General features: G+C 34.6%; 2 protein-coding genes across 2 annotated transcripts; one reads left to right on the forward strand and one right to left on the reverse strand.

Moving 5' to 3' along the window:
• The first annotated feature begins 262 nt into the window (after positions 1 to 262).
• On the forward strand, positions 263 to 4,572 carry LOC122316685 (phospholipase A1 PLIP2, chloroplastic-like). Its single transcript, XM_043133400.1, has 5 exons — positions 263 to 1,151; positions 2,129 to 2,629; positions 2,922 to 2,981; positions 3,193 to 3,609; positions 3,710 to 4,572. Exons 1-5 carry the CDS (start codon positions 501 to 503, stop codon positions 4,286 to 4,288), a joined length of 2,208 nt encoding a protein of 735 aa, XP_042989334.1. The 5' UTR covers positions 263 to 500; the 3' UTR covers positions 4,289 to 4,572.
• A 4,490-nt stretch (positions 4,573 to 9,062) lies between these two features.
• LOC122317416 (transmembrane protein 205) lies at positions 9,063 to 11,751 on the reverse strand. Its single transcript, XM_043134506.1, has 3 exons — positions 11,446 to 11,751; positions 10,294 to 10,513; positions 9,063 to 9,535 (listed from the first exon to the last, which is right to left on the reverse strand). Exons 1-3 carry the CDS (start codon positions 11,649 to 11,651, stop codon positions 9,320 to 9,322), a joined length of 642 nt encoding a protein of 213 aa, XP_042990440.1. The 5' UTR covers positions 11,652 to 11,751; the 3' UTR covers positions 9,063 to 9,319.
• Between the last annotated feature and the right edge of the window lie 3,758 nt (positions 11,752 to 15,509).

Below are 15,509 nucleotides of genomic sequence, written 5' to 3' on the forward strand. Positions count from 1 at the left end.
TTCGGTTCATCTGCATCCTCTGACGTGGCGAAGATCAGACAGATAGATTTCCCATCCCGGCAAGAAACTTTGACGAACCAAGCTACGTCTACGCGCTTTTTCCTACGAAACTCCACCCATCGTCCCCGACAGATCTAAAGTGTAAACTCACACGCTGACATTATTACGACGTCGTATATCTCTCTTTTTTTTTTCTTTTTTTTTTTTAATGATCCTAACTCCCCGGAAGGAGCTGTAGTTTAAAACGGAATAATAATTTAAAAAGAAAAAAACAAAAAACAAAAAATTGTTTAGAATCTTGAGTTGAGAAAGATCGTTAAAAAGAGAAGCGAAGGTTGGTTACCTGTTGAAATGCTCCGCAAAGAAGAACAAGAAAGAGAAAAACCCCGTGTTCAAAGAGTGTGGGTGCACGTTTACATTTCTGTGCTATCAATAAATACATAATTTGAAAAACCAAAGAATTAAGGAACGTTAGGCGTTGAGAAGAAAGTGCTGATTCGATGATGGATAGTTTGTGTTTGAAGACGGGGATTCATGGGGGGCTGGGATCCTCTATCTCCGTCTGCAGTGGTGGTGCTGGGGGTCTTGAATCCCGCTCGCCGCCGTCCCAGGTGAGCACTGTGGGGAGGGAGAAGAAGACGGCGCCATTTTCCAGGTTCTCCTTCAAGGTTCCCTTGAGATCTCTCTGGCCGCTGAATCAAGGTGGCGGCACCAGTAGGTACAATGGGTTGGCCGTAGAAGACGCTGTTCTTGCCGACAATAATAGCAGTGTTATGAATAGAGACGAAGGGAAGGTTGGTGTGGAGGTGGCAGAGGAGGTGGAGGAGGATGTGGGGCAGAGCGAGAACTGGGTGTTGAAGATTTTGCACGTGAGGTCGCTGTGGAAGGAAAGGAGTGCTGACCTTTCGGAGGTAGAGAAGGAGGAACGGGGCGCTGTGGCAATTAATCAGAGAATTGGTTCTGATGCTGAAGATGACGAGGAAGGGTGTGATGCTTGTCGAGTTGGTGATGATGAAGATGAAAAGGAACGGGTCGAGTTTGATAGAGATTCGTTTTCGAGGTTGCTAAGGAGGGTGTCCCTGGCCGAGGCCCGGTTGTATGCTCAAATGTCTTATTTGGGGAACCTGGCATATGGCATTCCCAAGATCAAGGTACCCGTTTTTTGTCCAATCTTTTGTATTTTCCTTGATTTCGTATATTCAAAGTTCTCCCAATTTTATTGTTGGTTGATTTTGTGGAATGGTTTGTTGAAATGGAGGGAGATTTGGAAGTTTATGTCTTGATTGTGGGGTTGGGGGTTTATGAGACCCTAGATCAAGTTCCCCATTGTAAAGAGGGTTTTTCTTTTTATTGTCGTTGAGTTTTCCGTGCGGGAATCATCTCATCTGGATGAGTTTCTGTTTCTGGTCCGGTGGTTGAATCACATTGCTTGAAATTAAAGTTTCCAGTTTTTTCTTCAATTATGCTAATTTCAGGTAAAATTTTATCTCTGTTTTGATTCGAAGCAAGATGACATTTTATGAAAAAGTTTGATCCTTTCCAGGAGATTTTCATTGGATATGAAAACGTTGAATTAGAACATCGAAACTGATACAGCTGATGCTGTGTTTTTTGACAATGGAATTAGTTTATTGAATTTGGAATCAGATGGAATTAGAGGTTCCGCTTCTCTAGGATAACCAAGAGTGAGAATATGACTCGGTGCTCCATTTTCCATGTTGCCTAACACTGGACTGATCTTTTTAACACCGCTGACATTTAGTGAAACAAATGTCAATATCTGCACAAGAATGATGAAAATTATGGTGTACTAGGTAGGGTTTTTGGCATTTTGCATCGATATTCTCGTCGTCCTTCTGCAAGATGTTTTGTATGTAGGGTTTCCAATTTAATCGCTGTCTCTGTCTGTTGTATTTGTGAAGCCTGTGAATTTTAATTGGGCATAAAGGAACTCAATATCTTAATGTTATGTTTTCATAGATATTTCGTTCTGACGTTGGTTTGGTGCACTTTGTATTTCTTGCTCATTTGAATTAAATCATTTTAGAAAAATATTGCGAAAGCTCTGCCATGGTTTGTGTGGAAAATTTATCTCATGAATCCAGTACCATGATTTTTGATAATCCAGCCAGGGAATCTCCTGAAATACCATGGTCTGGGTTTTGTAACTTCATCAATAGAGAAGAAGGAATTGGCTGCAAAAGCTGAGCAAAAGCAATTGTCAGCTGAAACTATGGAAGCAGAAAAGGATGTGAGGGACAAGGTGGAAGGCAAGGAGAACAAGAAAGAAGGGTATCGGATAAGTGCATCTGCAGCATACCATATTGCTGCTTCTGCAGCTTCCTATTTGCATTCTCATACCACAAGTATACTTCCCTTCAAATCCTCAAAACCCAAGGCTGGTGAACATCCACCTGAAGGAAGCGGTGGAAGTGATGACAGTTCTAATTTGATGAACTCAGAGGTCGCTTCTTTTATGGCAACCAGGGACTCCGTGACAGCTGTGGTTGCTGCAAAGGAGGAAGTGAAGCAAGCAGTTGCGGATGATCTGAACTCAACACGTTCATGCCCTTGTGAGTGGTTCATATGTGATGACGATCAGAGTGGAACAAGATTCTTTGTCATTCAGGTAGGGTGAATCTATCACTAATATTATCTGCTTTCTACTAAGATATGTTCTAGGCATCAGGTAACAGAAGACTACATCTGCTCTCTACAAAATTTGTTCACTTCATGAGGAAGGGGCACATATAATGCGTTGTAGTTATGATCTATCTTTTCTAGCTAGTAGATCAATGGAGCATGTATTGCTTCATTTCTGACCAACAGGTCTATAATATAAGATGGCTATCGGGACACAACTAAGTTTGCTAGTTTTGGCATCTTTTGTATCCAGCTGTAATGAAAGTTGTCCTGTGCAGGGGTCAGAATCACTAGCATCTTGGCAAGCAAATTTACTTTTTGAGCCCGTTCAATTTGAGGTAAATTCTCTTTAACTGTGTTTTTGGAAATTTACATATTTATTTCACGATTTTGAAATTTTTTTGTTGTAACTGTTTATGATGAATGAGGCAAAAAAGAAATTCGTATACTCACTTTAAATGAAGTTTATATCTGTACTGCTACTGTTATATAGAAATGAGATGGACGTATATTTCCCAAAACTGAGGAATGTGAGACATCTTTGTACAGGGACTGGATGTGCTTGTGCACAGAGGCATTTATGAGGCTGCAAAAGGGATCTATCAGCAAATGTTGCCTGAGGTCCATTCACACCTAAACTCTTGTGGAAAGAAAGCAACTTTTCGTTTCACTGGGCACTCTCTTGGGGGAAGCTTGGCACTAGTCGTAAATCTCATGTTGCTGATACGGCATGAAGTGCCAATGTCTTCCTTACTTCCTGTAATTACATTTGGTTCACCATCTATCATGTGTGGAGGTGAACGCCTGCTTCGCAAGCTTGGATTGCCACGGAGTCATATCCAATCGATCACAATGCACAGAGACATTGTACCTCGGGCCTTCTCTTGCAATTATCCTAATCACGTTGCAGAGATTCTCAAGGCTCTCAATGGGAACTTCCGCAATCATCCTTGTCTCAATAACCAGGTAATTTTCACTCTCAAAAAAGTAAGAGCTCATGAAACAAATAAGTTTCCTTGATCATCTAAGTTATCTGACTGTACTCTTGTTTATTTCTATACTACAGAAGCTACTTTATGCTCCAATAGGTGAGCTTCTTATACTACAGCCAGATGAGAAATTCTCCCCTAGCCATAATCTCCTTCCTTCCGGAAGTGGTCTGTATGTTCTAAGCTGCCCATTGTCTGATACCAATGATACTGAGAAGCAGCTTCGGGCTGCACAAATGGCGTTTTTGAACTCGCCACACCCACTTGAGATCCTAAGTGATCGCTCTGCATATGGTTCTGAAGGAACCATTCAAAGAGATCACGACATGAATTCTTACATGAAAACTGTCAGGGGCGTGATTCGCCAAGAGCTTCAACACATCAGGAAGGCAAGGAGAGAGCAACGCCGCAAAGTTTGGTGGCCCCTTGTTGCACCGCGTGGCATCAATGCCGGTATCATTGTGGGGAGGCCCATGATATCAATCAATATGGGCCAACACCAGTTCCACTTCTCCAGCATCTTACAAACAGGAAGAGAGTCCTTGAAAAGGTTCAGTAGGCTCGTGGCATCACAGCACATGCATTTGTTTGTGGTGCTCTTGTTTCCAGCTCGATTGTTACTCTTAGGGGCATACAGCATGATCAGTTTTCGTTGACCAGCCTACCATGCTTGGTACATGATTTACCACCTTTTTGTTTGGATAGCTCATTGCTGAGGGCACATGGTTGGCAGGATGGTTAGATGATTCTTTATTCATTAGTTCTGAAAATTAAAAGCAATTCATGTTGGCTCAGGCAAAAAAAAAAAAAAAAACATTCATGTTGTCTTCTTTCTTCTTTTAGTTTGGAAAATTTCATCGAAGGGTATGTAAAGGACATTTAAATATTAATGACTACAAATGAAATTAGACAATCAATGCAGGGATTCTATTCTGGTAAAGCATTTAGTCCTTGATCTTTTTTGGGCACGGTAACAATTACCCTGTCATGATTGCTTTATCCTTTGTATTCTTGATGCTGGGAAGAATTAGAATTATTCTAATAGTTAATTAACAAAAATTAGGGATTGAGATTGAGGAAAATATGCAAAACAGAGAGGAAACTCTAAAAAATATTGATTGATGATAAAATTTAAAATTATTTTACGAAGTCTACAAGCCAGATTTAAATAGCCCATGGGGTCTCGAAATTGGAGTCAGAAACATCCATCTCCATCTCTAGACACTGGGTTAATTTTGCCATCTGTCTATGCAAATCTACAATCGTTCAGAACCCCAAAATGAAAGTAAATAGATGATTTGGAAAAAAAAAAAACACTTGATATTGCCTCAATCCAAAGAAAATATTACCCCATATTTGCACAGATTCACTTTCTCAAAATAGTTTAACCCAATCAATTTAGAATCTAAACCAAAATACCCAATATCAGTTTAGATTTGCATCAATTATCTGATATCAAAGTGACCAATATGTTTAAGGCAAGGAAAGGGTCGTAGTCTTCTTCTGTTTCCATTAAAAATGGAGAAGAGTTGAAAGCGAGATATTGCGTGCATGTTACAGACACGATATTCAGCTCATTGGTATGGTGTAATTATGTGGTGAATATCTACTTAGCCATCAACAAACGTCTCGGTCAGTCCAATAAATAATTCAGGCATGCCTTATATATGTACCAAATACGAGAGATATCACTCTTTCGTGCATCTTTTTTTTTTTTTTTTTTTGGGCAAATCATTCCTACCGTGATTCATGCAGCTAGCTCTTAGTTTTTGCTGCGGTAACATTTCAGATTGCAACTGCAGCCTGATAATTTTGTTTTCAGGATTTAGAAAACGAGACCAACGAAAAGGTGAAAAATAAAAAAAAGGCCAAAAACTGAATGCCCACTTGGGGATCCATGATAATCACGTGTCAGATTCCCTTTTCAAACTGCATGGGGACGACAAAGCCACCGGCCAGGACAACCCTTTTGTTTTGGTCTTGAGGGTGCGCATGAGGCTGAGTTGCAGACAAAATAGGTGTCCAAGATGGCTGAGCGCTGGATGCCTATCCATCCAACAAGGCAGAGTCAACCGTCTCAGTCTGTAGATTGACGGCTTTACTGGGTTAAGCTTCAGTTATTATCTTAATTTCTCTCTGTCTGAAGACGTTGCACAACACAATGCAAAGCCTACGCGCACTTGCTACAGCGTTTACGTTTAGATTTGTATCATTTTCATGTCCACGTTGCTTGTTTCGGATTTCCATCCCAATGATCAAATTGCGAAAGATTTTGTCGGGTGTGAATTCTGCCACCTTCCACGTTCTCCATTTTAGTCTGTCTTGAATCTAAAGAATAGAAGAGAAAAACTCAGGAAAAAAAAAATTAAAAAAATGGGGTGGACCATTTATAAGAGGCCAAAATCATGAATATGACTGTAGGGTTTCGTTTGGGGAAGTTAGAGGTGGACCAGTTCCAACTGGCCAAAATTATGAGCATGAAATTGCAGTTTGTTTGGTGATAATTATAGGAACGAGCATGTGGTTAGGTGGGATGAAAAATAAAAGAGAAAAGGAATTAGAATGCATCCTACTGTAATCAGATGCATGTTGGCAACGTACCTACGCGCGTGTAGGCTCGATCGAGGACTTTCCAGACTCAATTTACAACTCCTTCAGTGCTTCAGCCAGCCATCTCAGGCGCCATGCTTTTGTATCTTTGACGATATTGAATTATGAAAAATGACACGCGCTACCTTTCACAACATATTTCATAAATATATTTTTAAAAAAAATTATAAAAATAATATTACTTTATAAAAATATTCTCATTTTACATTGTTTTATAATTATACTAGGTGGGAGTAACGTGCAAAGCACGTTTGTCTAATTTTATGAAATGATTATTTGTAAAAAATAATATATATTTTATAAAAATTATTGATGTCACTTAATAATTTAAGGCATATTGGAGAAAATAAAAAAATTAGTTCAAAGTATCATATAATCCAATACATGTTTATAACATCTATAATTTTAGCAAAGATATATACGAAAAATTTAATAAAAGTCTAACACAAACGGTAGTTCAAAATATGTGTCGTTTAATGTTTGTATTATAATTCATTAATTTATGTCATCCTGTAGACAATCAATAGAGACAACATTGAAATTCTTATTTTGCCGTTGGTTGAGTCGATCAGGGACAACATAAAGTTAAAATATAATATTTTTATAAAATTTGTGGTATAATATTTTCTATATATAGCATATATATAAATCATAAAATATATTTTGAAATTGTTGGCCGAATTTACTCTTTCTTGATCAGTTCAAGGATCACGGCCTTTGTCACGTGCCTATCATAGCAAGCCCACGTATGGAATATGACTTAGCGGAAGCTACGTCCTACTACCATGGGAAAAAAAAACACTTTGATTAAACACACTTATATTATCTATTATATGAGATTTTTAAATTTGGAATACTCAATAATCTGAATTAATGAAACGTATAATACACATATATTATACTTAGGGATTCACGTCTTATGCACCTAATACACGTGTATATGTTAAGGAGAAAGAGAAAAATATAATAACTAATCTTTAATTACTTATTATTATATAAACTATTAAGTATTATAATTATTGAGATTAATAAATCATATAACAACATTGAATGCTATCCCTCTCAACATTTATGTCTTCATTTTATGTGCCAAACCGTTAAAACAAACGGTGTTAACTTTAACGGAAAAACAAGAAAAACCGTTAAAACAAGATTTTCCGTTTCATACACACTTTTTATATATAGAAGATGTTGTGAAAAACATTGTATGGTATCATTCTTGAATTATCGGGTAAATATCTTTCTAGACTTTACAGTCAGCAGGAAAGTGCCAAAGCCATCGGTCCAGTCCCAATATTTCATTAAATTACACTCAGAAAGTAGACTGTGTAAAGCACACGGTGGTTGACAAATTACCATTTGATGATTTCTTTTTTCTCGTGTCAATTTTCAGAAAGAAAAATTTTACCATCAAACTGGTGCACTGAGTATATCTAATAAAATATTTACATGATATAATTTAATTTAAAAAATAAATTAAAATTTAAAATTTTATAAATCAAATCTTACCATTTAAGTAATATGTATAATATACTCTACCGACTTAATATTAGAATATCTCAGTATAAACTAAAAACAACATACTTGACACCTTCAAAGTTTTGACCCCTTTTGTATGGCAGTATTCAAAATTCCACCTTTTATCCTTAAATCGATAAATTATGGGTCGGACGATAGGATCCATAAGATTTGTCTGGTTTTGAATATATTGGGTTTTCTAGATTTGCCATTTGGGTTTCGTGTCGTTCATGGCAAGTCCGAATAATTTCACATCTGCCTCACTTTGGTGACAAATTCAGCCCAGCTATGATTATTAATGGCCACTACCACCAGAACAATATCGGAACTTTGTAACCCAGAACCATTATGATTTTTGTTCTTTTCTTGATGTTGTTGAACGGAACCTCTCACCAAGGCATTTCTGCAAAGTCAAACAAATATGAACAAGAAAATTCCCAACATTATTAACAATTGATTTATTTCTAATTCCCACCCTTAACTACGACGGATGAAGTTAGCTGACAAGTTATTCAAAACGACCGGAGCATGTTCTTGTTTGTGTCTCTAGACTGTTGTTCCGAAACGCAACCAAATCAAAAGCAGGAAAGTTGAGGGAGTACTGTTTTAACCTTGAAAACATCCATGCTTAAATGTTCTCTGTCAAACTTAAAACTATAGAATTCAGAGTGTGTGACATAGTCTATTTTGAACACAGCCTCAGCGACTAAAATTATACAGACAGCTAAGCCATCTTATTCCAAGCGTATAATTAATGTTTCTTTGACTGAATAACAGGTAGCATAGCATGCAAAAGAGGGCGAGGGAGGGATGGACTTGGTCATATTTGAAGACAACTCCCCAGCGAAATTCAATACCATCTCGCTCAACTGTAAAATAAATATCTTTTATTCTGCTGAAAACAGTACAAGCATCTATGGAAACCGATTTCTGGGCTTATAGATAAGAGGACAAAACCTGGAAAAAGAAGGAATTGAAATAAGAGGCCGGGTTTGGCAAAGCGTACATATACAATTTGTTGGGGGCCTGAAAAGACATCAGGCTGAGGATAACAGAAAGGCATGGAAGGTAGTTCACTATATAGCCCTAGATAAAGCACAACGAGAAAAGGGCGAGAAAAGGGCTTGTACGAGCATCACTGAAAGATCTCAAGCAATTGAGAACTTAGTTCAGTACAATGTTGGTTGATATTGTGTAATTTAAGTAGAATCTTGCAAATGCGCATCTTAAAGAACTTTGCCTAGCATTACAGTTACTGAACAAGGAAAGTGACATTCTTTGGTTAAAAGGGATGGCAATATATTTAAAAAGGAAAACAATTGTTATTAGCATAAAAATATATTATTATAATCCACAGACAAGGAAAGGATTCCTACTCTTGACATATCGTATAATTACCCCTTTTCTAATTTATTTAAGTATTGTTCCATCGTACATTTGACAGGATGAATCCGAGGTAATTATAGAAGAAGAGAAAGCACAAAGGTCCTCGCTCAATGGAATGGAGGTAATCTATAGCTAGACAACACCTTCCCTAATAAAGGGAAACCAGTTTCGAATTACAGATTGGTTTTACCTGCCACGTACCACGAGTGCATGGCAAGGCTGCCAAAGGACATGATATTAGCGAGGGATGATAAACCATGAATCATCCCAAATTTCTTGTTCATGGCCTTAAGCTTGGGATTCACCTTTGCAACCTCCACATTCTTTGACCACCCAACTTCTTCCCCAATGCTGGATTCTCTCTCCACCTTATGCCTTTGCTTCATCATCTACAACAACAAATAGAATAACATGACACTGAAAAAACAATCCACCAACGACAGATTTTTTACTCAATGTGATTTTCAGCATGAATAGGAAGAACATTATCAGAACATTTCCTAAAAAATCCAAAACAATACAATGAACATTTAAAAAAAAAAAGAAATCAAGCCTAATTCAATAATTTGGCTAAAGCTTCATTCACGTTAATTTTGAATAAACTTGTTTCAAAAGCTAGTATAGAACCTACACATGAATAGATAGATAATTAAGGCAATTTTTTCATCAAGTGAAAACTATTGAAGAAAAAAGGAGGCTTGTAAATCCTGCAACTGGTTGTATCTCTCTGTATATCTTTGAATTAAGAGATGCCTTTCAACCCCTTCACCCACAAATATATGCGCACATTGAATAGAGGACTTGAGAATGCTAAGGGAACCAAATAGAGGGTAGTTAAATCTACATATTTTTTAGATTAAACAAACGGTTCAAAAAAATCATAACCACGTAACTCAAAAGAGAAATTCTACATAGAAGCCTTACACCACACGCCTCCACCTAATCAACATGTGATTCTCATTTTTGCCTTTTATCTTAACGCTTAAATATATGTGTTTTTAAATAGAAGGAAAAAAATGAGAAATCGCATATTGGTTTGGTGGAGGTGTGTGGCGTAAGGCTTCCTTGTAGCATTTCTCAACTACAGATATCACAAATCCAAGTCATGTAATTGGCCATATGAACTTGTAATATACAAGAACTTTACCTCAATGGTCATGGGAGTAAAGACAACCAAATTAGCAAGATTGAACGCAAACGCAGATAGCAAGAAGCCAAGTTGGTACTTCTCAGCAGTAGATGATGACTTCCATGGATGCAGATACCCAAACGACCCTGCTGATATTGCACAACAGGTACTGACCATGCTGAAATATGCAGGAAACATCTTGCTTTGCAGATTTCCAAACTGATGCCTTGGAAGATTCCTAAATTTAGAAATGAGGTTTTAGCAAAAATAGTTTATGAAAATGCTGCTCATAGAGAACTTTAATAAGGAATAATATGGATTCTATATACTCTATCATAAGAGACCTTTATTTGGTGCAAAAGATCCATCCCTATACCATTTTCTATGAACTTGTAAGACTTATTCATTTGTATGAAATTCTTCATAGTTCATACACATTACAATAATTTTATATATTCATATATCCCTTCCAAGTAATTAAACCACTTTGACGTTGGTTTGTTGAGATGATAGGCCAATTATTGAAAAGAAATTAAATTTGTCGAATCTTAAACTTCAACACTTCGCCTATGATAAACATTAAACAATGACACTGCCAAATCGAGCATGACAAAAACATCAGGCTTTCTTAAGTTTGATGTCCATAACTAAAAACACTAAATTTTCATTTATTTCATTTTTAATTCTCTGTCTTGCAGTAAACATAGCTAAAATGCTCCACTTTATTTTCTGGCCTTGGAACTATTTAAGGTGAGGTTTAGATAGTGAGAGGAGATGAATATGAAAATTGAATAAAATATTATTATTATTTTGAAATTTGAAAAAATTAAATTATTTATTATATTTTGTACAAAAGTTTAAAAAAGTTATAATAATGGAGTGAAATTAGTTAAGATGAATGAAAATCATATTTGTATCCAAACCTAGCATAAATTATCATGTTCCTGGTGAATAACTTTTTCTCTTCGAAGAAGAAAATTAGGGAACCAGTGAATGAACTTAAAATAAATAAATAAACGAATCGTCGAATTCGGTCAAATTTAATTTTACAACTTTTCGAACGAGAACGCCAGAACACACAGAAGAGTAATATTTTACCATTTTTTTCTGATAAATCAAACACGGTGTAGTGACGTACTAAGGATAAGGGATAGAGAGAAAGAATGTTACTTGAACATGATGATGCCGCTAATGAAGGTAACCCAGAGACCGGAGCCAAAAGCCGTGGAGAAGCCGAGGAGATGAGCCAACTTGAGGTAGATAGCAAGATTCGACGAATTCTGACCGTCCGATTTCGATCCGAAGGTCTCCGGCGAGAATATCACTCCGATTGCTAGGAAAGCCACGGCCGCAATGAATCGCGTTAACCAACCCATCTCTCTCTCTCTGTCTCTCTCTCTGGGAAAATGAAGTTGTATTTCAAAGGGGAAAAATAGTCAAGGGAAGGGTAGCCCTGGGTAGGTACCATGTTGTATTTCAAAGGATGGAAAATGCTAGATCCCCCCGCTGGGGGATCCGCTGGGAGCTACCGCTCCCAGTTTTTTTTTTTTTTTTTTTTTTTTTTTCTTTTTTTTTAATGATTAAGTAAAAATTATTTAATATTATTATGAATTTTTTATATTTTTTTAAATATTTAAAAACATTAAAAAAATGATATAAAAAAAAATTAAAAAATAAATAAATTTTTGACCTAGTGGGAGTTCCAACTGTGGCCCTAGCAATACCTTTAAAGGATAAAGCTTGTATGCCGCCTGGGTTGACCGGAAAAAAATTTTTTTTATTATTTTATTTAATAATTAAGAAAGTGATTTTAAATATATTGATATATTTTATTTTTTATTTAATAATTAAAAAATATTAAAAAAATATAAAATTAAAAAAAAATTAAGGAGTACATATGGTACGGCATAGTAGCCGGACTCTATTTCAAAGGGCTTTGCTACACGCAGTCGGGAAACGCAGTCGGCGTGCAGTCGGCTGTACGGAATGAATAAAAAAAAATTATAAAAAAATTATTTTATATTCAAGGGGACCTGCATGAATTATAAAAAGTTATAAAAATAATTTTTTTTTTTCATGTAGGTCCTGTATTAATTTTTTTTTTACAGCCGACTGCACGCCGACTGCGTTTCCCGACTGCATAAATCATTTCTCATTTCAAAAGAAGCAGTTGTACACTGCACCTGCCACCTACAATGTCATTTGACCTGCAGTTGTCCAACTGCCACATCAATACTAATTTATTTATTATTATTTTAATAATTTGTCATAATAAATAATATTTTTATTAATATATATATATGTGTGTTAAATTTTATCTCAGTTTATATTTTAACTCATTTTAATTCATTAGATTTTATTTCATATAATTATTATAATTTTTTAAATTTTAATATAAAATATAATAAATAATTTAATTTTTATAAATATTAAATAATAATATTATTAAATAATAATATTCTAATAATATTTTATTTAACTTTCATATCAATTTAACTCAACTCAATTCAACATCTAAACACAATTATTTTCCTTATTCTTCTTTTTTGAAACTTTTAACAACTCCTAATAAAAATTGTCCACGTATAAAATTTACACTGCATGGAATAAATTCGGTCTCATCTAATAAAGCCAACGAAAATCAGGGTTTGAAGTTTTCTGCTTTGCCACTGAGAATTCTCAGATAAGAATTTTGAGTTTTAAGATTAAATATTAAAATATTATATTTTAATATTATTATTATTTTAGAATTTGAAAAAATAAGAAAAAAGTTAAATTATTTAATATATTTTGTATAAAAATTTAAGAAAGTTGTAATGATGAGATGAGAATTTTATGTTTTAAATAAAATTTTGTATGTCCAAACAGTACCTATTCTCCTTGATGCCTCTTTGAAATTTCTGTAAATTACCATGAATTGTGAAAAGAATCTAGACCACTGCATGACACCAGGTTTGTTGTCGTCACAATTAGACAACGCCGTCATTTGGGGTACCTCTCGATTTGTTTTTAAAAATTAATATAGTATATAAATAATTATAATTTTTTATAATTGAAATTGCCCCCCAATACTCACGTAGCCCCCAAATTTTTTTAAAAAAATTAATATAATATAGTTTATAAATGACTTTCACTTCACTTGACACCCTTGAGTCTAAACTCTTAACGGCTAACACCGATTCTAACATCCTACAATACTCAAACACCCTCACTCTAACTCTAGACTTTAGTAATTCAACATGCTACTAAATATTAACTGAACACCATTTTAATTTGAGCACAAGCTACACTACTAGATTATTCTAACAATTACACAGCCTTTGGAGTGGGATTATTCTAACAATTACATGGTTACCCAATCCAACGATACCTCTCTCTTTCTCTACTACACAACCCATCTTTTTAAGTTTTCTTTTCATTCTCTACAATACTAACGCTAGAGCCAAAACACAGCTGCACAAACCATAGTTTTCAATTGATCTTCTCCTAAAGCAGTCTCCACTAGTAACACTAGATTTACAGTTCCAGATTTGTTAATTTAAACATGCATAGTGTACTGATGTATATTATTATTATTTACTTGCAAGAACAACTCTATTTTATTTCTTTTCATCTTCGTTGTTAATGTTTTAAATCCATGGATTTAAAAGTTTATGAATCTTGATGATTATAATTTATTTTGAGCTTGGGCCATTGATGAGCCACAACTTTTTTTTTTAATTTGTGATGACGTATTGATTATAATTTAATTGTGAGAGATTCACAGTCACATTTTTTTTTTTTATTCACTTTTGTGAAGTTTATTTGTTATTCACATTTTTTTTTTGTTCACTTAGTAATAAATACAAACTATATAAAAAAAATCTAACAACTTTATATCATTACTTATTAGGTATTTTTCAGGTTTATTCTTGATCTATAAATTTTTCTAAAGTATAGAAAAATATGAGCAAATAAAGAACAATTGATTCTATTTTTTGAAAAGAAAGACGTTGATAATTTGGAGAGTAATATATGTTTAGAAAGTTCAATAACAACAGAATGTGATGCTTCTATCACTAATGAGCATCTCTCTAAGACTTCAAGAATCCAACCTGGAGAGATCGATGCTATCTCTTTGGAACGTGATCTAGGATTATGTCTACAAATATGAAATTTTCCTCCTAACCTACAAAATGAGATCCGACCTGCCAATCTTAAAACTGGTCCATATGAACCTAAATTTTTAGAATATCTATCTTCAAGAATAGGCAATCAATGTCATCAATCTCAATTTTATTGGTTTAAAAAATATTCAAATTAGTTGGAGTGTTCACCATCAAAGAAAGAAATCAACGAGCCATCCAGAATCAAATGCATATATCAATAAAAGTTTTGACAACTAAAAAAAAAGGGAACGATAGAATGAATTATCCTTTAAGGACATGTGGGGAGAGATGCAAATTCACCACATAAAGATATTGTGAAATGTTGTGAGGATATAATAAATCAGTCAAAACATTTTGATAAATTAGTTGAAAAACAAGTATCACAAGAGATGAAGAAAAAAAGATTACGGCTCACAAGTATCACAAGTTAGGATTGATATATTTACTACTACAATATACTTGCAGTTGCAAGAATTAAACAATAGATTTAATGACTATACAATGGAACTTCTCATTCTTAGTATTACTTTAAACCCTAAAGGTGCATACAAATAATTTAAAATTGATGATAGATGTAAATTGGTTAAGAGGATTTATCCACAGGATTTTATTGAGTAAGAAAAATTTATTTTGAGAATTCAATTGCAGAATTATGAGCTTAATGTGCTAATGCATTTAGACTTTTAAAATATGTCTACATTATCTGAGCTATGCAGAAGACTAGCAATTTCATAAAAGTTAAAAATTTATTATTTGATTGGCATGTTAAGTGCATGTTTGATATTGCCGTAAAAAATATAGTTCATAGCTTTAGGGCTTATAGCTTATAGCTTAAATAATAAGCTCTATACTTTAAAAGCTATTTAGGGCCTGTTTGAGATTGTGGTGAGAGGTCTAAAAAGTGCGGTAGAACGGTATAAAGTACTTATATAATAAAATTTATCCGTTTGGTAGTTTTACATTAAAGTACTTCTAAATCAAGAAAAAAGTAATATGTAATTTTTGCACTTAACTATATAAAAAACAATAATCATACGTCATAAAATTGTATACAAAAAATACATGTCTATAAATCATCTTATAAGA

The sequence above is a fragment of the Carya illinoinensis genome, chromosome 7 (assembly GCF_018687715.1).
Source record: "Carya illinoinensis cultivar Pawnee chromosome 7, C.illinoinensisPawnee_v1, whole genome shotgun sequence".
Classification (NCBI taxonomy): Eukaryota; Viridiplantae; Streptophyta; class Magnoliopsida; order Fagales; family Juglandaceae; genus Carya; species Carya illinoinensis.

What these genes read in the sequence shown, in the direction of transcription:
- LOC122316685 (XM_043133400.1), top strand. Translation starts at nt 501, where the DNA reads ATGATGGATAGTTTGTGTTTGAAGACGGGGATTCATGGGGGGCTGGGA. An exon ending in ATGGCATTCCCAAGATCAAG is followed by an intron (nt 1,152 to 2,128) that starts GTACCCGTTTTT and finishes TTGATAATCCAG; the next exon opens with CCAGGGAATCTCCTGAAATA. An exon ending in CAAGATTCTTTGTCATTCAG is followed by an intron (nt 2,630 to 2,921) that starts GTAGGGTGAATC and finishes TGTCCTGTGCAG; the next exon opens with GGGTCAGAATCACTAGCATC.
- LOC122317416 (XM_043134506.1), bottom strand. Translation starts at nt 11,651, where the DNA reads ATGGGTTGGTTAACGCGATTCATTGCGGCCGTGGCTTTCCTAGCAATC. An exon ending in AGCGGCATCATCATGTTCAA is followed by an intron (nt 10,514 to 11,445) that starts GTAACATTCTTT and finishes TTCTAAATTTAG; the next exon opens with GAATCTTCCAAGGCATCAGT. An exon ending in TTACTCCCATGACCATTGAG is followed by an intron (nt 9,536 to 10,293) that starts GTAAAGTTCTTG and finishes TTGTTGTTGTAG; the next exon opens with ATGATGAAGCAAAGGCATAA.